At 39.4% G+C, this 24,602-nt stretch overlaps 1 protein-coding gene across 9 annotated transcripts in view; it reads left to right on the forward strand.

Moving 5' to 3' along the window:
• col19a1 (collagen type XIX alpha 1 chain) overlaps nt 1-24,602 on the forward strand; it is a 101,514-nt gene that overhangs the window by 45,271 nt on the left and 31,641 nt on the right. For all 9 annotated transcript variants that reach the window (XM_069713949.1, XM_069713953.1, XM_069713951.1 and 6 more), the window contains 12 exons: nt 4,594-4,638; nt 6,534-6,569; nt 10,307-10,369; nt 10,444-10,488; nt 13,135-13,167; nt 16,903-16,941; nt 17,069-17,104; nt 19,140-19,175; nt 19,739-19,783; nt 20,687-20,731; nt 21,211-21,264; nt 22,564-22,635. In XM_069713949.1, coding sequence (XP_069570050.1) covers nt 4,594-4,638; nt 6,534-6,569; nt 10,307-10,369; nt 10,444-10,488; nt 13,135-13,167; nt 16,903-16,941; nt 17,069-17,104; nt 19,140-19,175; nt 19,739-19,783; nt 20,687-20,731; nt 21,211-21,264; nt 22,564-22,635 — 549 coding nt within the window. The remainder of the gene's footprint in view (nt 1-4,593; nt 4,639-6,533; nt 6,570-10,306; nt 10,370-10,443; nt 10,489-13,134; nt 13,168-16,902; nt 16,942-17,068; nt 17,105-19,139; nt 19,176-19,738; nt 19,784-20,686; nt 20,732-21,210; nt 21,265-22,563; nt 22,636-24,602) is intronic.

Here is a 24,602-nt window from a genome sequence, read left to right on the forward strand (position 1 = left end):
CTCCCCTCTGGTGCTGTGTTTCCACCTCTCAACCAGCATAAGAGAAAAGCAAAAAACATAAAATACAACCATAAGATCAATAAGAACAAACAAAAAAAACAACACAAAGTTTTCTACAAACTTTCAGAATTTTCCTGGAATTCATTTTGAGAAATAAATTTTGAGAAACATTCTCTTAAAAGAAAACACTATTAACTGTACAGTGACACAATGCACAACAATGACAGCAATATATACTTATGTTAGATATTTTTAGCATCAAATATTTTATCACTGCTCTGAGGTGAAAATATATATAGATATAAAACCACTGCTATCTAAGCTCATTTTTAGTTTATCAAATGACCTCAGTTCAAAATGTTAGAGTATACTTTTTACAAAAATCTCAAGGTCCAAATGTTAAAACTGATCAAATCATTGAAATGGCATGAACACAGAATCCAACTTATCCCTGAGGTGATTGGCTGAAACTCTTGCTACATGCGCTGAAGGCTAAACTTGTTCGGATGCTCGTGGGCACTACAGTGGTTGTTGGCATCTTGATTATCTCCTGAGTCCTGAGCTAGTGTGTCCCTTTGGAGGGAGGTATCTCTCTGTGTCACTGGCAGGTGTTTCAGTTTGGAGAGTCAAGTGAGTACAAACGGTGATGACAGCTGTGCTCCAGACTAATTATTTCTTGTCACTGCACAGACTTGTTGGGGACGGGCGTCCTCTGGACAGAAAAGTGTGAGTCTAACCCCAAGGTCATTTTAATGGATGGCTGTGTTGTGAAAATGATCATCAGAGCTGTTTGTGTTTATAAATATTAAATGATTATTAATATGTTATCAAAGAAGAAAAATTCCAACATGGACTTCAAACAGAGACACCCCCTACTGAGCTTATCTGCTCACTGCTAAATGAGATACACAGAGTTAATACAGATAGCTGTGTCCAGCCTGTTAATGTCTAAATATTAGATATCTCTATCGAACATCATACACAGAACACTAGAGTCATCAAAAAATGATGGTGTATTGTATTGTGTTCAATGTTTTAGGTTAGTGTACAGTGGCAGTTGAGAATAAATCCAGTATAATTACTGTGGATGGAATAAAAGCAGTAATCCAAGATTTAAACCTGCAATGCTGAACTTTTGTCCTCTTCTGTTAGTGAGACAATTACAAAAACATTGTTGACACCTGCTTGCCTCATAAGCTCCACCATAGCCCACTCACCATTATTGTGACTGTAAAATGGTGGATAAATTGTGGATAAAGCAAATAACAGGTGTCACAACCTTCACATTATGGCTTGTTTCATTATTAGAAGTAGTTCCATTCATTCCAATGATATTTAGAAAGTCTAAAAGAGCCACATAATTGTAATATTTTGTCCTGATTCAAGTTGGTTTAAACCAGAAGTTAGCTGGCTCTGCCGTAAGTCTTTGGTGCACGTTCTCTGTCCATAGAGGACATCTAGTATTTATTCATGCGACCATGCAGGAATGTCTCTCCAGGCACCAGATTTAAAAAAAAAATGATTAACGAGGAGGTGATCGCTTTAATCAGCACTGTCTGGCAAGGAATGGAATCTAATGGATGTTCATTTATATGTAAAAGTCCCACACTAAAGGTTTAAATATCTACGTATCTCTTTTTATGAATTGAAGATATGACGAAATAGTTTCAAATGGAGATTTGAGTCATAAGTCATAAACAAACACATCCTGGTTTATTATAAACAATGTACAATAACTCACCTCTGGCAAAATCCATCACAGTACAATAACACTGTTGACTGTGTTTCTTGGTTTGTTTGTATATAATATATATATAGATATATATAATGTACTGTATATACTGTGCATTTTATATTTTTTATTTTTTTACTGCTATTTACTGCTATTTTATTGCTTTTCTATTATTCTATTCTATTCTATTATTTTATTTTATTCTATTATTTCTATTATTATCTTATTGCTTCTGTATGCTGCTGTAGCAAAACAAAAATTCCCCTCGGGGATTAATAAAGTAAATACCTACCTACCTACCTACCTAAACCAGGGATTGACATTTCAAGCAAAACTGCTATTCAATATTCTCTGGGAGCTATTCGACTAGTATTCAACGTGGATGGACTGTCTGCTTGTTGCTTCACTTTACTGTCTTGTGTTTAGCTGCAGTATACTGATGATCTTATAGCTTTACCTGCAGAGTTTGCACTGCAGCTTATCTTCATTTATGTTCTGAAGAAGTTTGGCACAGAACTTTCTGGCAGCTGTAGCTGTTTTTGCATGTTTCTCCTGTTTGCTCCATGTCATCTAATCTCACAGCACCACAGTTTTACCTGGCAAAGCTCCAGAGCCTGGTAGTTGTTGTCCTTAAGTTGTTTAGTGGCGGTTGGTAATCAGCTTTCAGGTGCATTACCGCCACCTTATGGCGGTAGTAAGGCATCACTACCATGCACCAGTAAAAGGGGAACATAAGGGGAAATAAGGAAGGAAAATAGTCACATGTACTGAGACTTTTTATATTCCAATATTTGAAAAACATGACTCATTCTTTATTACTTGCCATTTTATAACTTGCAAGTAAACTTCTGGCCTACAGTCGGCCATGTGGAGTAATCCTCAGATCATCATTTAGTTGGTCTGACTTCACTTGATGAGAAACTAGAGTACCACTATTTATTTTGATGATGATATGCAAACACATGGACATAAAATTACTACGTACTTTGGAGTTAAAAGCGATTTTTAAGGCAAATGTGGCGAAATGTTTTTCAAAACTGCATAATTCATGCCCTACTTGGAATAATAGCATATGAAATATTCATTAGGTAAATTACTTATTTGTGTAATCTGCTTTTGTTGTTGTGTTCAGAGGGGAAAGGGCAGCAGTGGGGACTGCTAGGCTAGAACAAACAGTCTGATCTTTTTGCAAAAGTTGCTGTGATTCAGTGTTAGCCTATTAATTATCAGTGAAAGAGAAATAAATAGCGCCATCCACCCTCGCCAAAACACTTTCTTGTGCGAGATAGACCTTTTACATAGAAGTCTGTTTTGAATCTACATATAGCACCCTGATGATGGGGTGCTCGCTGAATACTTTGGCTGCTCTTTTCATGCCACAAAGGTAACCAGCATCAATTACATTTCAAAGAGGTTATTCCAATGTAATATCATCTCAGTCATTTATAGCAAAAGCTTTTAAGGTTTAAAGATACATTCCCTGCACATCAAGGCAATGTGACTTCGTCCAGCTCCTCTTTACATTGAATTTATTCATGCTCACATTAACACGTATATACACTAGCCTCAGAGTGATGATCAAAAGATGCTGGCCAAGGCTTTGTTGGTACATCAAACAGCACAAACAGAGGAAAGTATGCAATTCCCCTGAGGGGGCACACATTGGTTCTATTTTGTCATTATTAAGGTTAATATTTACACCTTGGCTTCTCCTCCTTTCATAATCCTGTAATTTGTGGACTACAAACAGAGCAACACACACAGCATACGAGCACGAGCGCACATGCAAACAGATGATTAAAAGCCATAGCTGTTAGGAAAGTTCCTTCCTTTGTCTTTGTTGCAGGCAAACGTACATGTCAAATTCGACCCAGTTAATCAAAGTGTGCGTACATGGAGTGTCAGAGGGAAGAGTCGGGGGCGTTGCTTTGTGAGTCTCAACTTTTCTTTCAGCAGCAAGTGAGCCTTTCCTCTCCACAGATCCACACAGCCACTAACTCGGTGGAGGAGAGAAGTGTTTTTGTGTCACCCACACTGACAGATACAGTAGGAGAGAAATACAACCTTTCAATATAACAATTGTGTCAGATGATGAAACTCATACTAGAAAGAGGTAATCGCATTTAACCATAATACAGATATCTGCATTGTCTCATACTTTTTCCGTTGATTATGCTGCTGAATGGTGAATTGATAACGGCCAGAGTATTACCATCTCCTAATTGAGTTGATTTTACATCTGTCTTGTGTGTGGGAAAACCAGATAATTCCAGGCACTCCTCAACACAGAGCCAGTGATGCTCTGCCAGTGGATAGCTCTGCGGATATCGACCGAGCTTTATCCTCTTTTCTTAAACCCTCTTGATGTAAATTATACCAACTTTGGTTTGGTTCAGATAGCATTACATCTCATTAAAATGTCAGCTTTTCAAGACTCGCAGACTTTCAGCAGTAAGGCGTTTTGTAATTCCCAAAATGTCAAAAAAAAAGAAAGGAAAAAAAATCAACACAAAATGCTTCAAAATGATGATTTCATTCTGACCTCGTTTTGCGATGCTGGGCAGCGCTGGCTGGATTGGCCTGTTCGCTGCTAAATGTGCTCCTCGGGTTGATTGATGCACCAAGGGACTCGCATCGCTGGAAAGGAGGCAGTAAACTAGAGGAGGGAACAAAGAATAGTGGGCCACACGGGGTGCGGCAATTAAGATGTTATGTTGTTGTTAATTAAAAGCAAATTAGAGACTGCGACAGGAGTTGCCGTCTTGCCTTAATTGCTGGCTGCATGCATGCCCAGCCACACCTGTTGTTGCACATTCATTCATCCCAGTGTCGTTTTTTTTCTTCTTTGATTCCTTCCTTAGGGACGGAGAGGAAAGACTGGGGAGCCTGGACTCAGAGGCCTACCTGTAAGTGGTATACTGTAACAGTCAAACACTGACAGACATTTTACTTGACTTTTTTTCAGGATCTACAGTTCTACTGTATAAAAACATCATAATTCATTTTTCAATTTTTATACATCAGAATCAACTTCAATAGGACGTGTTTTAATATACATATCTGCTCTGATTGCAAATGAAACCCAATAGCAAACACTGAAAACGTAGCTGAGTCTGTACAACACAGCAGCATTTTTAACAGTGCTTCAAATTGTAGCTTTCTATCATTCAAATTTCACCTTTATCTGACCTACAATACCCCTGATATTACCAATGTTTTTTCATTTGAGACTGAACAAAAATTGAACACGCTCCACAAGTTAAAAAGTTGGCCAGCCAGGTATAACGCCAGTGTGTAATACACCCATCAGTCTTCGAGAGGATACAATGTCAGTGTCACACTTTTGTGTCATGTGATAATGGTCCTGTGGCAAAGCACAAATGCAGGACTTTAACTTAAGTGACCGATGTTCAACTCCATACGAAAGGCAATTTATGGTAATTAAATACACTTATTTTACGTATACCTACATGTAAGTGAAATATACATACTTATTATATATTTGAACTCAAACCAGGATTCCAAACCATAAACATATTTATCCCAAACCACAAGCTTTTCCAAAACCTTATGATATGGTTTTTGCTGCTTATTCTTCACACCTCGGTGAGGCAAAACGTGACACTGACACAGTAACTTCTAGTGGATTGACGGGTGTATTATGCACTTTTGGGTGATACCTGGTTAGGTTGTCATAATTACAAAATAATATGAATGCAAACAGTCAATAAGGGCAGCACACATAATACAAAATTGTCTTCAGGCTACATAACCAGCGCAACACCACAAGGGGTATATGAAGATAGCACTTGAGAATGTTTGTATTGAAGAGTATGACAAGTCTGCCTTGAGGGCCTGTTGACTCCTTGAATTATGGTCTTTTCCTTGGGTGTCCAAACCATTCCCAGACACTGTTTGTGTAGTGACCCGCACACTTAAGGGCACAAACACCACGATGCGTTAAAAGAGACAGCTTGTCAGACCTAACTGCTCTGATGTCAGGACAAACAGGAGCGTTTCGGCATCATGTAGCCCAGATGCTTTGGGCGTCCAATTATTTTCATGCATGATTGCATTACAATCTTGATCAGGACATAGGGTTTGTCTTATTCTATTTCATCCAGAAATCAAGAAAGATTCTGTTCTGCATCTATCACTAAATGCTCATGTTCAATTATCTTCAATATAACCGAGCTGCTCGCTGTTAAACCTCTCCAACATGACGTGCTTTTTTAATAACTCATAAAGTTTGTTATGCAAAGTCATGGGAGCAAAGAAAGACGGGATGGGGAAGGTGTGACATTTCTAAATGGCAGTGTCCTGATGATACCCTTCATGTGTGCCAGATTTGCCTCCATCCCCTGGTATTGGCATTTATGAGTCACCTGTTTTGCTGAGGTAGATCTCAGGGGCAAAATAAGGAATTCAAAACACACTCCAGGGCATCACTCTCTCTTGTCCATTGGCAGCAGGACGGTGCATGCAGTTGAGGGGGCAGCGGTTATATTTCAAAGTCAAATTAGCATTCCACAACAACAGGGGAGTCTGTGAAAGGCGCATGACAACGACACACGCAACTTATCTGTAGATTACAGGAGTCCAGCTATGTCTTTATGAGAGCTAATGTTAGTGACAAAAACAACAAGCCACAGCTGCAAAGTAGGAATATTTTCAAGTGAACATGCCATTTTAAACAAGAGGCAAGAAGGGATTGCAATGTTTCTGTTGATGAATAACATATGTACTACTCACTATTCATATAATTGTCTTTTGGTCTTTTTTTTTCATTTTTTTTTCACAGGGTCCCCCAGGAGTCTCTGAAGGAGCGGGTGTCAAGGTAACACCCAAAACATTATTCATCCCAGAACAAAGTACTGACATGTGGCATTTAAAGTAGATTTGAGCTGTCGCCCAGTTTGATAAACTGACCCCCACCTGCACTCCAAGCAAGAGTGAATTGTCAAGATGACTGAACAGTGTTCACTGTAGCAGCCCTCCAAACAGGCGGAGAGTTTAATCATCTGCACAGCGTCAACTCTATAAAGATGTACCGAACTTGTTGTCCCAAGAAGCCTGCCCAGACACGTCAGACATTTGTGTGACCGGAAGCAGAATCTGCTCTGTCCTTGGCTGACATTTCCTTTGTGTTAACAGTCAGGATCAGATCTCCCTTGTTGGAAATGGTACCGTTCAGTCAATTGTTGCTGATCTACCGCGCAAGTTAAATAGCTGTTCCCACCCTGCGCCTCCTGCAGCGCAGCACAGCGTCACGCTGAGCATCACGCTGAACGTCAGTGCTCACCCTCCAAACAGACAGATGGCCATTACATACAGTGCTTTTGCAAAAAGGGTCTGCAATCATTTTCATGACGCCCAGGGGTGCTGTAGCTCACCAGAGGCACATGAGATATGCAGTGTAAAAAAAAAAAAAAAAAAACCTCTCAGACATGGACCCATACCAGACCTTCTACTGTCCCTGCTTTCTTCACACAACCCAACCCCCAAACCCCAAGTCCCCACCCCGTCAGCCCCCGCCCACCACCCACCAAGCCTCCAGTGGCCTACTTGTGATCATGCTGCGAGTGAAAGCTATTGTGTAGTGGACAACCTCCTGACCGCAGCTGTTCATTTGATGTATAGGGTGCGTCGTTTGCTGTGGTGTCAGATCGAGCTGCAGAATTCCTCCTGCTTCCTCTGCCCAGAGGAAGGAGACGTGTCAGCTGGCCAACCTTGAAAAAGAAAGTTGTCTTTATGAGGACACACTTATACCTCAAAGCAAATGGTGTTGCAGTAGGTATACCATCGGTGAAGGCACAATGGATAGCCGTTTTGTTTCGATGAAAAATGACATCACTATGGGGTGTAAAATGACAATCAGAGGTTAGCTTGATTACATTTGAGTTTTCTTTAATTGGCTGCTGAGTTGCAGCTTTATTGTCTTACTGGAATCAGTGTCATACCATAACATGAAGCTGTAAAACTCAAAACTTCACTTGGCAGAAATAAAAATAGCTCTGAGATTGTTGGTTTGGGATCATTTTAGTTATTGCATATTTATTTTAATAGGTCATTTGTTAAATAAATGAGGGCAGAGTTTGAGGACCACGAGGAAAAAGACATATACAGCTAATTCCATGTAACTGTAACAAATAATTTTTGTATCCCAGTGCATGTTAAAGCTTATAGGTAGACCCGTGGGCTCACTGTAAAACATTAAAATGATGGAAGGTAGCTACACATGCAGGTGAAAAACCCTGCAGGAGACTAAAGCTACCCAGTTGGGATGAGATTGAATGTTACACGGTGATTAAAGAATATGATTAAAGCATTCATTTTAAGACCTATGACTCGTGTAAATGTTAGTTCAAACATACGGTGCATACAAACTTGCAAACTTTAATTCGTACATTAAATGTGCATGCCAGCCTTGCCCTTGCCATAAATCAGTCATGCACCTACATTACTGATACATCTTCACTTGATCATTATAAATGTATGCTTTCTGTGGACAACAAGAAAACGTGTCCCAGAGAATCACTTCACATTTTAATATGCCATACAGAAACGAGCGTAGCCTCGCATTTAGAGGAATTTACACAACCCAATATGATAAGTGAGAGGAGATAAACTATCACACCTCCAAGAGGAATAGAAGGTAACAGTTTTTGCGAGCAGTAATAATTGAACAGCATCAGGGATTCTCCGTACTTCTCAGTGCCATCCTTGTGCATTTTTTAGCTTGGACAAAATAGACGCAAGTTAGACTAAACTGCAGCCTGTGTAACATCTGTGAGCTGAGCCCCCCTCGCTCTCACTCAGCAGAGTGTGAATGTTTTAAAGTAAAAAAGGAAAGACAAAAAAAAGCTCTGCAATGCATGATGTGCTGGAAAGACGGTGTGCTCATGAATTGCATCTCCATAACTGTGTCTCCCACTGACAGTCTCAAATGGGCTCTGACAGAGCACTGCAGATATTGACGGAAAGACCAGATGTGGACAGTTTTAATTGTAGTTTGATGACTCGAGGTGCCTCCAAAGTCAACATATCACCCACAGACATCCACAGGCGGAGCAGCTCCCTGTCCTATACATGCTGAGCTTTTTCATTGTGTAAATACAGGGGTGATCTACATAAATACTGGCCAAGGGGCAGTTAATCTCACTTGAAAGGTTTATTAACATGTTACATACCTCTCTGCCATTAAACTGACTTTGAATGATTGTCAATGGAGATCCAACAAATATAATGCTAGAAATATTTTTCCGTGCATTTGTCTATGACAGACTCTGGTTAAAGCTTTCCACGACTTCCTGGTTTATGTTGAATATAGTCAATACCTACCTCAAAAATAGGGAATCATTTTCTGTGTACTTTACAGTATGCGCTTAACAGTTATGCTGTTCTGTAAGTGTTCTCTGATTGAACTCATCACAATATTTGCTTTTCCAGTAAGTTTATTGTGGTTAAATCACAAGTTCCCATGTGGCAGATAGAACTATACAGAATTCCAATTAGTACTCAAAGTCAATTTCACCGCTAGTCCCTCCCCCGCCTAAAATATTAATAAGACAATCCATCTGTTCACACATGGCAGCAGTCTACTGACTTAATAACAGCTCTTAATTTAGATGAGGAAACAGTGACTTCTATCTCATTAAATGAATGGCATTGCAGTGGCTGTCATTAGCCCGTCGAAGGAACGGGGGAGGGGCCGAAACTGAATGGCAATTATTGTCTGTTAGAGACCCGGCGCCGCTAAGGAGTGTGCAAATATGCTGCAACCTTTCTCAGATGTCTCTCTGTCTCCTCAGATTGCTAAACAGATGCTCCATAATGTCTGAGCACAGAGCATCTGAAGCAATCCCTACAAATCTCCACACATGTCATACTAAACAACAATAAGCTTTGATCAACAACCTAACTTCCCCTCTCTTATGTGTGCTGCTGTTTGGAAAAGAAAAAAAAACATAGGTGAGCTTTATGAAATGTGGCAGGAGATCTAAAACAATGCATTTCTCTGACTCGAGACCTTGTGACACCAGAATTATGAGCATAGAAGGTCAAAAGATATTATGAGTGAGAAAGCATGGCGTTTTCCTGTTTACATGTATCTAGAAAAAAACTTTTTGTCACAAATTATTGATTCATTGAGTAGCTTGGCCAAGATACTGATACATTTGTCTTACAGTTGTGTTTACTACGATTACTCTCTACATGACAGGAAGAAACCCTGTTAAAATACTGTCCACACAGCTCACTATAAGTCAAGAAGTGCCATCTATTGGCAGACAAGGGAACGATTTTAACATGGAAACAGAACTGGACAACGGGTTCAAGTCAATCATTATTCTTCTTCTCACATAACACCACAATCTCATGAAACCACGAGTCTCTGTGTTTTCCCTACCGTAATTACAAACCAGTTTGATTTTGAGATGACACAGTACTGTATGTTGTTCTGATTACTTATTAATAGCCACTGTCCTCGCCTAAGTTTCACTCTGGGAGCTTTCTGTCTTTTCACTCTGCCTTCGCTGTCTTTCACTGTCGATGGTCTGCTCTGTTCACGTACAGGGGGAGAAGGGTGAGAAGGGTGAGTCTGGAGTCCCAGGGGAGAAAGGAGAGGGAGGAGAGCCTGTACGTATTTTCTTGCAGTGACATTTACTACACCGCTGTGTTACAGAGTCATTAACCAAGGCCTCCTCCCACAGGGTCAGCCAGGTGCCGAGAGGACCAGCGGGATGAAAGGACAAAAAGTAAGTCAAATCAATGTCAAGTGTCATACCTGATTATTCCCTCTGTTTGTGCTCCAAGAGAGGAGGTAAGGTGGTTCAAGTGGTTTAATTTGTGCGATATGCCAGAATTCAAAGGCTAAATCTTTTGAGTCAGTTATCATCTTAAAGTCTGTTTATCATGTGAGGGTTAGGAGCAAATAATGAATCTGCATCTTTTGTTTGTACCTTTTACCTCTGTTGACAGGTTGTGTGTGTGTGTGTGTGTGTGTGTGTGTGTGTGTGTGTGTGTGTGTGTGTGTGTGTGTGTGTGTGTGTGTGTGTGTGTGTGTGTGTGTGTGTGTGTGTGTGTGTGTGTGTGTGTGTGTGTGTCTCTGTCTCTGTGTGTGTATGTTGTGTGCTTGTACATGTTGTTAGATAGAATTTTGTCCGAGTGATGTGAGCAGAGGAAAAGTCATACAAGCATGTAGGCAAGAACCCAAGGCTATGCCTTTCATTTTGCCCTTAACATCTTTTCTTTAGCGACCTCAATATGTCTCATTACCTGTCACTTATCAGAATGCTGTATCTAAAAATGATTTCACTGAAATCTTTAGGAACATCAGGCCATGTGTCAAGGAAGATGTATAGTTCTGTATTGCCGGCAGCGCCATTTACAAAGCACACCTTTTTCTAGTAACTCCTGGCATCTTAGCTGTGGGAAGCCTTAATCGGTTTTTAACATAAAAACAACTGGCTTCCGAATTTTTGTAGGCTACGTCTATTCTGCATAAATTGCCATTATACACATTTAACATTCATGTGTCCAGCCAAATTCATTTGAAAGGTAGGTTTATCAACTCTTTACAGTTTTTTTGAAATTCAATGAAATTTCACAGTAATGAAATAAATTTAAATCAAAGTGATTCTTTGGTTTTTAACTGTTCATCGATGGTCAAAGATAGAAATCATGAGAACATTGATTACAATCCATTTTAATGGACTTCAGTTGATTACATTTGTACCCAAAACAGCCACACCTTGCTGTAAGACTATACTGTACTCGGGCACAGCAGTGCTTTGAGCTACATTTGGAACATGTTCATCATAATAATGCTATAACACCAATGTTGAGCAGGTACAATGTTTACCATGTTCTACATGTTAGTTTAGCAACTTGGACAAAATGAAATATTGGCCTGCTGATGGGGGTGCTAGATGAAATATTATTGTATCACTGAAGTAATTATATCCTGAGGGAGACATGAATGTGTGTGGACCAAATTTCATGGCAATCCATAATGTCAAGGAATTCCACTCAAAGCATAAAGGTCATCCTCACACAGGTGCCAGAGGAAAAGTTAAAGGATCAGCAATGTTCTCGGGTTAAATCCTTAGATGTGGGATAACTGACTGTCTGTACTGAATTTTGTGTCAATCTATTGAGTGGAAGTTGTTCGTGGTTCTAGAGAAGTCAGGCGATCACCAAAGTCCTTTGGGGTTCATTTTCTTTGCACCATGAATGTCTGCTTCAACTGCATGACAGTCCGTCAAAAAGCTGTTAAGACATTTCACCAAAACTCAAAATGTCAGTCCTACGGTGGAACCAGAGGACAAATCAGGGGATCACTAGAGTCAGTGGGATTCATCCTCTGGGCATCACGACTGTCTGTATCATGCTGTAGATGTGGAGAAATATTTTAAGATGAGTGAAAACTTTGTCCTGCTGATGGTGCAAGAGGAAAAGTCAGAGGATCATCAAAGTCACTGCATTCATCATGTGGGCAGCATTGTAATGCGCAGCATATTTCATGATAAGCCAAAAAGTCGGTAGGATTTGTCATCTGTGAACCATGCATGCCCGAAAACAGTTTCGTTGTCGATGTCGATCCATCGAACAGTAATATTTCTGTCTGGACCAAAGTGATGGACTTGCTGGCATCCTTAGAGCCACACCACAGATGAGTTGTGTGACTTGTTTGACTAAACCTTTTTTATGTTCACAGGATTTAGCTATTCTCTAAAGAGAACTGTATATTTTGTATATAGACTGCAATGTAGAACCACAAAAACCTTGTCTGTTATTAAAATGACAAATTTAGAGGATCGGTAAGGCACAGCAAGCATTCTCCTGAGTGCTTTTGAGTTGTTTATAGTACACTATGTAATATGTAACCGTGATGCTTTCTTGTTTTATTGAAAGCACAAGAGTTATAGCTCGTAAATTATGAATGGAAGAATGTAGGCTCCCACATGCAATGCCTCACAATTAAGAACCTTCTAGGCCTCCCTGGAGCACCCAATAAACCTATTACAAAGAGTTATATTGTACATGGTATGAGTACGGTATGTATAACATTCTTCACAGTGCACATTAAATGCAGCTTCTCACCCCAGACTGCTCTTTAAGAAGAATTATTTCATGTTTTCTTTTTTCTTGTCTCATGCCTCTCTCACCTCTCTTCAGTTAAACAGTGTTTTCTCTTGAGTCATGTTATTGCCTTTTTTTTTATTATTATTGTTGCTCCAAAACCTATTGATGTTGTTGTTCGAGGTCACCTGTAGAAATAGGCTGTGTACTTTTTTTTTTTTTCCTTCATTGTCTTTTTTTTGTTTTTGTCACTGCCTGTTTGTCTCTCTCACAGTCACTCATAGGTGCTGACTGATATTATTTTTCTGTTGTGTTTTTAGGGTGATGTTGGCCCTCCTGGTCCACCTGGTCCTGTAAGTACAAAATAGTGATGAAACCTAGACTGTTTATAAAAAAATGGATGTAGCCTCTGTGACGTCACCTAAAGGTTTCCTGAACGGAGCTTTTGAAGCTCAGTTCCCGGTGTCTCTGGACGTCGCCATTTATTGACTAAGCTTTACATGGCTAATCCAAAAATGGGCAAACAGGTTGTGCATGGGTGGAGCTGAGGCGGGCCGAATGATGCCTGGTTGCTGAAACCTGCAGCCAACTAGCCAACTGTCACGTCACCCCCCTGTCAGTCAAAGCAGCCCCGCCCTTAATTATACATAATTGTATGCCTTGATATAATACGTTAAAGGGGTGAGTTGTTTAAAAAATCACCGTCTGTACAGTACAAACAAGTAAATTGGCTATGGAGACCAAAACTGCTTTTTGTACCAGGCTGTAAACATGTTAATTTCTCCTGTAAAATTGACTATTTTAACATGAGGGATGGGGATGGACTTGCTTTTGCAGCCAGCCTCAAGTGGCCATTTGAGGAACTGCAGTTGTTGGCACTTGGCTTCATTTTTCAGCCCCATAGGTTGCAACTTGGATAAAACCCCATCTTACAGATGGATCATCAGTCAGTCAGTATGAAATGTTATTATTAAGTTTTATGTATGGGATGTCATACCATGTTGGATGAGTAACAAGATAAGGAATTATCATATTTGGTCTTTTTTTCTGATACAAGTCTAAGAGAATGTCCAATGTTCATCTGTAAGCAGTAACTTGTTCATATCCCACTTTTTGCCCAGTGGATCAGTGTTGATACACGGCATCAAACATGGGCAGCCTTTTGAAGGCGGATGAGATTAGTTGTGTTGAATTTCTCTGTGAAGAGCATCCTTAGCTTTTCAGGTAATGAAGATCCTGATAATTGGCAGCAACTCCCAGAGAAGGATTTTTTTTTTTTTTTTTAGCAATGTAGCAGAAAATTATGCACAAAATAGCATACAGGGCACTGAACCCTGTGAACAGAGAGTTCTTGTGTATTTAGTATCAAATGAACACAATTACAGCAGCTATCACCCGCTGATGTCATATTTTACTTGGAAGAAAAAAAAGGTCTTGTTAGAGTGAATTAATAGGGGTCATGCGGCACATGACCTATTTGTAATGTTCATGAGTGTTAAATTAGAGATAAACCTTTTTTCTTGGAAGACACTAGTGCCGCTTTTAGTTGAGAAGCAGATAAAAACAGAAACTCCGACGTCACGGTGGATGTCTGATGTATGCTGACACAGAGTGGGTGGTGCTCAGATGATAGGACTCATTGCCTAAATATTTTAAAGTCAAAAATACACTGTGACAAATCAGTTACAAATCTGCGAAGCGGCAGTAATGAAAGACATGCTGCAACTATGTGTACCCTAATTTTTTTCTTCAAACAGAAATCAAAGTACAAAAAGTGCCAAATGAAAACATTGTGTTGGAGCCTTTGTTTCTCAAAGTAAGGGCTTTGACATGTAGATGACTCTGTCCTAATGGATTTTGTTCTAAAGAGCTGCTGCCTATTGAACCTCTGAAGGCTTTAGACGTGAGCTTGGAAACAAAGTTTGATGGCTTTCATTCTAATTCTCATTTGTATTGCTTGTTAGCAAGTGATTCATGTGGAAATTAGACAACTTAATTATAGAGTGAACAAATATCACTCTTAACTGGTTTCACTGGTTTCTGTCTCATCAACAAAAAGTCTTCTGATTTGCTATGAATAGATATCAATGAAGGTGATTTTAATGGCTGTTTAAAACACTGACATCTTCCTTTGCAATTATAATGAAATAGCTTTCTCTTTTCTCTGAATTTCAATTCTACTGGAGGGGGAAGAGAAAGACATTTTCTGTCGAAACTGAAATACTCACTTGTGTTCTTTGCTGTGTAGTGAGGTGTAGGGCCACCCAGGATATAGGAGATGTATACTATAGCACACAGTAGAGGGGAAAACATTAGTCATTTGATAAATGAGGCTGTTTGAATATTTAGTACCAGTTTCTGTCTGTGCTCCCGGCTTTCCCATGGCAGATAATTTTGGCAGTTACATTGATTTCCCTTACACAGCAGAAGCAAGGGTTCAGATCATTACCCTCCCTTCATAAACCTTCTTGTGCCTGTGTTTATTAGTGACAGGGAGGAGCAGTGGGCTTACAGGCATGCACGGCCATCGCTTCGTCCAATTCCCTTAAAGTGGCACAACAGTCTTTTCAACTCTGAGACGGTCCTGTTTTTATTGCTCTGTTGCTTTACAATCGAGTTTTATAATCTATTAAACCAAATCTGTTATGCCAAGTTATGTTGAGTAAATGGTTGTATGCAGTATTTCACAGCCCTTGAGGAAAATCCTGACAGAAATTTGGTTTGATACTAATGGCAATGAGACTTTGTTCTGTATCCAAGGTGAAAATAAGACAGCAGGCGCTTTGTTGAGCACCTGCAGCTTGAAGGTTGACTGATTATACAGACACTCTGCTGGGACAGAGGGAGATTCAGGACCTTACTTACATTTACTTTGACCATTGTTGCTGAAGGAACAGAGAGCATCTCATATGTAGTTTATATAGGCCTTAATCACAGCAACACTCTCAAAGGGCTCACAGGCTCACACAAAACATGGACACCTGCACAGGTGGACAAAGAAAAACCCTTAGAAGGGGAAGTAACCAATTGCAAGCATGTCAATTGTATGCACAGCCCTTCAAAGTAAGTGCCATTGGGGCACCAACATTTTCTTCACATAGATATGGCTTTCAGTTTCAAGATTGCCTCTATTTTCTCTTGCTTCTAACATCAGCAGACCCTGCAAAACTGAGCTGATTATAACTGCATACAGGGATGGAATGCATGGTCAACAAAACACAAAGGGCCTGAGGACATTCACATTTAATGAGCTCTGATGATTATACAGTAGATAGAGACACTAGGCCAAAAACATGGGATCACCTTTTAAACCTTTTGTTCAGTTTGTACCAACATTTTGTTGTGTATCTCCTATCCAGATTGTATCTGAATCTGTAGATTTGTCGGTGCAACCTGCTATTAATATATGCCTCTGCTGTCAGCATTAAAAAGTGAGCGTGAGGAATCCAAATGACCACAAGTTCCTCTTCATAAATTTGTGATTCAAAAATGTATTTCAATATACAGTCAAATTGTGTTCAGTGTGGTTACTTGTGTCTGTAGTTTAACCAGTGAATTAACAGCTCATCCTTGGTGTGTCCTGGACGTATCTACGCCAGTGTTGTGTTTTTATTTGATCAAGTGCCAACACTGATTTATGTTAATGGTCAGTCTAAATGAGGTCTTTGATGTGATGTGTAACTTGTACAAAGACTGATCTCAGGAGCACATTGAATATGAGTAATTGCTACTTTAATTTGGGTGCATCACGGGGTCTTGACCTGCTCTCCTCCGTTTTATTTAAATTTGATGTCGAGGGCTCTGCCCAGCTGCACTGTCACCTGATCTCTGAGCTTTTACTGAAGATATGAAAGAGAATTTAATATTTTCTATCTGAATACAGATTTAATCTCCGCTAATCAGGCCGAGGAGTCAGGTTGGGTTCATATATTGTGAATCAAGAAGGAAGCTGTTGCTTGTATATTGTCTTTAAAAACAACCAGCAGCTCAGCTCAGTTCATTTTCACTTTTTAAAGTATTTACTTGCAGTAATTGCTGGATGAATGGAAACTATCTAGAGAACGCTGTGTCTCTTTCATTACTTCTAGGTGATGACAGCTCATGGATTAAGACAGCTCTCTGCAACTGTAAGCAGCTGTTTATTTCATACAAAGTAAAATGGTGTCTCTTGTTTTCTGTTGCTCCTTGTTCAAATTTCCCACAAAGAACACTGCAGTCAGATTGTGAAGTGGTCTGCTTTGTCTTGTTTTTAAGGATGAAATGAAGGAAAGAACCCAAAAGGGACATGAGGTAACTATTCTGTCATAATTATGTCATTGCAAAGACGATTTAACCATAAGAAATATAGTATTATTTTTTCAAACATTGACACATCAACAACAATCTCCCATTTTTATTATGTAACATCAACAAAAAACAGCATTGACATTTGATTTTGAAAGAATGATTGAACGTCACCTGCTGTTCAGACGATGAGTTTGATTTCATCATTGTGCTCTGTGGAGAAGCACTAGGTGAGGCACTGAATAAATTGAAATACAGTTATTTTTTTGGACCTAAAAACAACAGATGCAACTACTTAAGGCAAACAGATCACAAAAGCCACTGATGCAGCTATCGACCAAACATTAAAAGACGGTCAGCTAAATGAAAAAGAAAAGCAAATAAAGGTAAATATTTGGACAGAGGCATATTTTTTGTTCTTTAGACTCTCTGTGTCGCTACATTCAATATGAAATAAACTATATTAAAGTGCCAAGTTTCAGCTTTAATTGGAGTATATACGTTTATGTCAACATTGAAAGAACTGTGTGTGAGATATTAAATCTTTTAACACATAATGGCCAATTTTCAAGGGTTCAGAAGTAATTGAACACTAGCTACTAAATGTTTCTTGGGTAAATGTGTGCATTTCAATGTTTAGATTTAGGTGGTGTTGTCTGTCACTATGAGGAGCGAAAAAGTTACCATGCAAGTGAGGGAGATCGTAATAAGGCTCGGTAAAAGGAAAACTCTTTTAGAGTTATCCACAGTAGTTTGTTTGTCAAAATCAATAGTGTTCTTTTGTTCTAAAAAAAATGCAGGTGAACACAGGAAAACAAGAAAATAGCATGCAAACTGAGAAACACAAGTCTTGTTGATGACTGAAAAATGATTGTTTTGTTCAAGAAAAACTTCTTAACTGCACATCAAGTAAAGAACACTCTCCAGGATGTAGGCGTACATGTTTCCTTGTCAGCAATCAACAGATGAGTTCATGACTATGACCTCAGAGGACTCACCAGGAGAGGCACACTCCTGGTTAGACTCCAAAAGTACAAAGACCTCAGGTAGCATGTCATGAAAACATACAAAAAGAAAGACGTACACTTCTGGAACAAAGTTGTACGGACTGATGAGAGAAAAATTAACCTCAATCAAAATGATTGAAAGAGAAAAAAATGTGGTCAGAACAAAAGCTCATGACCTAAAGCATACCACCACATGTCGAACATGGTGGTGCCTCTGAAGCAACCGAATCAATACAGAAATATATAGGAGCATCCTGTGCGCTCAGATTCAGCCAAAAGCGTGAAAACTCATTGAAAGACATTTCATTGTTCAGCAGGGGAACTGTCCTAAACATACGCTCAAAGCAAAATGATGAAGAGGTGCAGTATTGATTAACCTAATATCTGTCTGATTGAAAATACATTTTACTTGCTGAAGACAAAAAACTATAGACAGAGAGAGCTCACAGTAAGCAAAGTGGACACACTGTAAAGACCTGTATACCTCAAGCAGTCATTAACGGCAAAGGACTTTCCACTAAATTATAAATATAAAAAATGATTTAGTTTGACTTCGTGTATTTGTCCATTTACTTTTGAACTTCGGGTGCAGACTCAAATTAAAGCTGAGACGTTGCACTTAAACACTGTATCTGTTATTTCATTTCAAATAAAATGTGCAAAAGCACACAGTCTAAAGTAACGGAAGTAAAGTGCACTGTCTAAATGCTGGATTGTGTCAAATCTGCACGAGGGAAGCTTTATGAATTCTGGTGGACAAAAATTTGGCTTCTGTGTAAATGTTATGAATAAGTGTAAAGTAGGAATGAGTAAAAAAAAAAAACATGACATCTACAAGTTCTTTTTTTTTTAAAGTAGTCATTCATTCACATTCACATTCTAAAAGCAGATACGCAGACTTTGGTAAAGTAAATACTTTTGTATTCTTAACCTTCACATAATACAAAAAGCTTCATGAATGTCCTTGAGGGACATTTTTTAAACCTGAAAGAATGGCTTACTTAACTAGTTGCTATTTCCTTTACTTTCCGCAGGGGGAGGGAGGAGTTCAAGGACCGCAAGGTGTCAAGGTGACTTATTGAAGCCTTAACCCTGACACTTAAAACTTCAGCAACAATATGCACTGCCAACAAAATACAGCTCCGAATCCCTTTGTGTCCATTGAGTACCATTCTGTATAGCCCTAATCAGAGTCTGTGCAACAGTAGTTACAGCAGGGCATGGCTTTATGGAGTTTACAGATTATTGCTCAAAGTCATTTTAATTGTAGAAAAGATGACATATTGTTTGACATATCGCACATCCTGGGCCACACAATGGGCCTTCAATGTGGCATATTTTTTAGCTGTAATCAGAGGGCTTAGAATTACTAGTGGCACACGAGAAATTCATCTCCAATTGCTACAGTTGCTTCACTCCTTTCTGTTGTTTATGTCTCTCCAAACCTTTGGAAACCTTCTTTGAGTGTACAAAAGTCCTACACTATTGAATCCAGAAAGAAATCGTATGTTGGCCTAACCAATAATCTTTCCCTGTAATGTGTAAAAAAAAAACACAAATCTCAAGATGTTTTTCTCTTACATTTTGCTGCGTACCTTCGACCTCGTTTTCACCCTTTTTGATGATGTAACAGGGAAACATCGGGCCACCAGGACTAAAGGGAGATCAAGGTCCAGAGGTGAGTTCTTATATTTATCTCATGTCTGCTGTGCCACTTACTATAGGTGAGACAGATGTCTAAAAACCTGCTGAATATGAGGGGAGACAATACACCCACATTCACTTATGTGAAAGGGTGCCATACCTGTGATCATGGTGCAAAGAAAATACAAGGTTACTTGATTACTTGATGTCATTAATAAAAGTAAAATAACATTCCAATTTCAACATTTTATGTTGATCTTGTAAGAGCTGAATCTAAATTATTAGAATGTAAGTCCGCCATTTAATTGTTTCTTTGGCTGGAATTGTATGAATCTTATATTGATAGCAGGATAAAATGATATTAGTTTGTGCCCTTTTTAAAAAGTAATGCTTTGTTTACATATGTATCGTAAATGTAATCTTTTGAAGAAAGTTAATGAAAATAGCATGAAAGGTTCATTACAATGCACATGCATTTTTCTCCCAGTCATGAAAGCAGAGTGCATTAGCAGCCAGGATATGGGATCTTTTCTCAGATATCATGCAGCAGAAGTTCAGTTTCCATGGTAATATGTGGATCATTTAGATCATCCGCATATACGAAGACAATAATGACTCTAAAAGGGGAAAGCATATAAAGAGCTCATCAAGAATAACAGCATAGCCCGGATATAAGCTTTTGAAATAATCTGTGCATGCGAACCTACGGATGCTCAGTCATTATGAAACCAGCATACAGTAATTGCCATTGAACTAACTATGGTTAATTCAAAAGGCAGAACGGGCAGCACTTAAACAACACTGCTATTTGAAATACTCTGGAAAGTATGTGTCTGCAGCAAAGCTGGCTGAGCTATAACACTCAAAGCCCAGACACTGCTGTCACCAAACAAAGAGAGAAAATAGAAAGTATTGGTTTTCCTTTGTGTTTTGCCAGGGCAAGCAAGGCCTGCCTGGACCCACTGGACTCCCAGGCAGCTCGGTAAGTACACTGGCACTAGACACTAGCACTTCATGTCAAGCCCTCCTTTCTCTCATCGCCTTATCTGTCACCTTGCCATATCCTCTACTCCCTCAACTCAGGCTGCCAAAATGAAAGAGAGATGAAGAGATAAACTTCAACAGGCAGAGACAGAAAGGAAGTAGAGGGAAAAGTCCAGAATTTTTACACAGACGATCAGTAATCAAATTTAAGAATTAATTAGTGGAAAGAGGCAAATCTAAGCGCTTTATGCCAGGAATGGAGGCAGCGGCCCAATCTGTTCTCCACACCTGCTTCGGTAATGAGCATCTGTCTTTATTCAAAAGCAGGGAGGGAAAAGAGGCATTTCATAAATCCTGGCTAAGGGAAATTATGTTGGAACACAGCAGCCCGCTGAAGCAGTGAGGAGGAGGAGATAAATGTGTGTGAGAAGATGAAGGCCTGGTGATAGATGTGTCTCTTTTCACCACTATTTACAGGGCTCGCCAGGGGAGCAGGGGGTGTCTGGGAGAGATGGCCTGAAAGGAGAAAAGGTAGGTAAACTTCAAATCAAGTTCTCACCTTAAAGAAAAATATGAAGCTGTGATGTTGAATCACAGATTGAACATGCTAGATGACTTGTAAAGACACCTTTCAGATTACTCGCCCTGCGTGCCATCTCAATCATGCTGTAACTTTGTGTTCTCATCTTTGATGCCTCTGACTACTTCGTCATTTGTTCACAAATTTCCTTTTGCAGTACAGCTCCAAACGCTGTGCTGAAACTGCCAAAGTAGTATAGTGGAAAAGTGCGCAGTTGACATGCATATTTAATGGGGTTTGTTGCTTGTCAAAATAAATGAAGCTGTACTCAACTCTCCCCACCCACCGGAGTCACTCTGTTCAACTCAAAGGCAAAGAAATACAGCTAAATTGCTTCGGCCTCCCATGTTTATTCGTATAAAGTTCTTAAGTCTCCTATTCATTTGTCATATTCGCTATACTTATGTTAACTCTGAAGCGGCCTTTCTGGATAGACTTGGGAACGTCTGTGCACTGAATATGATCCAGGGTCTATTCTTACTCCAAACAAGGGCTCTAAAGTTCACTTACCAATACATCATCTTGGTTGTTTAATCAACCAAACAATCACACAAAAAAATGAAGCGTTTAAACGACAAGTTATAGTTTTACCAGTGTGCCCGACTAGTTCTTTATCAGTTGTACTGGCTGCTAATATTGTTGACAAAACTATTCCACACCATGATAACAACTGTCTAAATGAAAGTGTCAACATAACATACTCTGACTATTATGACATTTATTATATTTATATTATTTACCATCTCAGTTTAGCTGGTTAGCATGTTTCCTTTTAGAATTAGCAGTAAAGACAAAGTACAGCTAAGGCTGATGGGAAAGTCGGTAGCTTTTGCAGGCATTTGTGATAAACTAAAGTGAAGGGGTGTCTAAAGTCAGTGGGCATCATCACCATGCGTGTTTGTACAAAAGGTTAATGCTAAAAACTTTTGAATGAAACTGTATCCATGGCAACATTCGCCAAATTTAGCTGAGGCAGGAAACCAAGAGAAAAAACCTGACACTGCTGTTTCTGCCTTTTGGACAGCAATTCTTAAACTTGCAGACGCGATAGGTTTGTGCCAAAAGCTTTTCCCTCTTAACAAACAACATTCATGTTTATAACTGTTACGTATGCATGTGTGATCCAGAATCTTTTCTTCACATCCATGTGTGTGTAATGCAGCACCTCCTTTGCAGTGTTGAGATGACAGTCAGTTTGACACTTCATCTATGGAGAAACTTCTGAACACTGTCTGTCTTAATGTCCACAGGGGGACTCTGGTGGATTGATCGGGCCACAGGGTCCTAAGGGAGAGCCAGGTGAAGCAGGGGGCGGATATGTGGTGAGTATCAAATCGAGTTCAGACGAGTTGCTTTCATCTGACCTTGTCGACCTTACAGAAACTGTTCGCATAGAACTCAAAAACAACAGAGGAAAATGTAATAGGAGTTCAGAAGTGTAGATCATCTGCAAACAGATAGAACAACAGCAGACAAGTTAAGGAAACTAGCTCCTCCGGCTGCGTAGATGGCATGACATTATGGAGATGCGATGTCATTAAAGCAATCCACCATTAGATAACCCCAGCCTGCGTAATCACCTATCCTCCCATTTTGGAGCTTATAGCTGTTGAAGCACTCTCTTTTATGGACATGGCTTTGCATATAGAAAAGTTCATTATAGATTCACCAAAAAAGGCGGTGCGTGTGCAGCCAAGGTCTCAGTCTTGGTTGACAGCACTTGCCCTCCTCAATCACCGGCAGTGCTCTGTGGCTTTAAACAGTCATATTTTGTTTGTGTGGAAACACCGAACTGAACATTAAGCGAGACAGCGGTCCTACTCATCAAGCAAAGGGGTACTGTGAGCAGAGTAATGAGGGCAAGATTGTGTTCAGGCAGAAGTATTTAAACCTCTTTAACATACTCCAGCCCTCTGAAAATTGGAAAAGGATTGGAGAAGAGGGCTTTATGGGTGTCATGGGGAGATGTTTACAGCATTTCAATAACCTCTTATTGGCCTTTTGTTACATAGGTCAAAACGTAAACAAAGAGAAACTGTTATTTTTTGTCTTTTTAGAGCAGACATCTGTCTGTTTTTTACAAATGCCATTTATGTGTGGAGGCATTGGAAGAAAATGGATTCTCTTCATGGTCTTTGTTATGTAAGACAGAGATAAGGAAAAAAAGCAATAAACAGAAGTCAGTGCAGATGGTCTGAGCATCTTTAATGAGTCAGCCTGCTCAACTAGTTAATGTCACTATATTGATTTTGCCTTCAAATGAATAATGAACAGTTTTCTCTTTGTTTATGTTGACGTATTATTATTTGCATAGATATCTAATCACTCTCTACCACCATATACTGGTATAGAGGTTTTGTTTCAGTAGAGTGCTAATGTGTGATGTCAATTGGAAGTTGTTGTTTTTTAATAGAAAATGCAGTCATAGGATCATATCTGCCTTTAAAAGTTCTACACTTCTCAAACTTTCCAGTTTTATGTTTGAGTGAATTGGTACATTTCCCCCGAAAATGGTAGAATTGCTGTGTTGGTTGAAATCCAACTTCTGCACAGCTCATTTACATTGTGCAATACAGTGAACCCTCGTTTATCGCGGGGGTTACGTTCCAAATAGAGACCGCGATAGGTGAAATCCGTGAAGTAGGAACCTTTATTTTTTTTACAATTATTATACAATGAAATACTCCATAATACATTGAAACCAAAGAACAAAACCTTTTTACAAGCCCAAGCATTTGTTTAACAAATAAAAGTACTGTATAAATGTGTTTTTTTTAACAAATAACTACTGTACTGTAAAATAATAATTTTAATCATCAATACGAACTGAAGGCTTCAAATTGCTGAGATCGGCACCGCCCCACTGCGACCCGAGTCACTGGATTAGAACGGGAGGAAATGAAAAATGATTATGAAAACAAATACAAAGTACAAAGTACAGTCGGACAAATAGTGACTCACGTGTATTTCACGGCTCTTCTGACTGAGCCGCTGCATCCTGACTCCGCTCTGCAGCGGTTCTTTCTTCTAAAGCCGGCGGTGCAGGTGTGGTTTTTCGAGAGAAGAACATAGTTATCGGTAGTTGTTGTCGCTCTTTTTTTCTTCTGGGCAAAAAGATTCTTATAAACCGACATGCCACCATCGATTATTTTTAATTTGGCAAGCTGTTTTACGTACGTGTACATATTAAACCGCAACGTTATTGACAAACAGGTAGAGAAGAAGCGGAGAGACTGTTTAGCCAATCAGAATGCAGAACACAATGCACGATGCAAATCCGTGAAGTAGC

This window comes from Brachyistius frenatus, unplaced genomic scaffold, assembly GCF_029030835.1.
Source record: "Brachyistius frenatus isolate BFR_SWC_R1_liver_20210118 unplaced genomic scaffold, ASM2903083v1 Contig_124, whole genome shotgun sequence".
NCBI lineage: Eukaryota > Metazoa > Chordata > Actinopteri > Embiotocidae > Brachyistius > Brachyistius frenatus.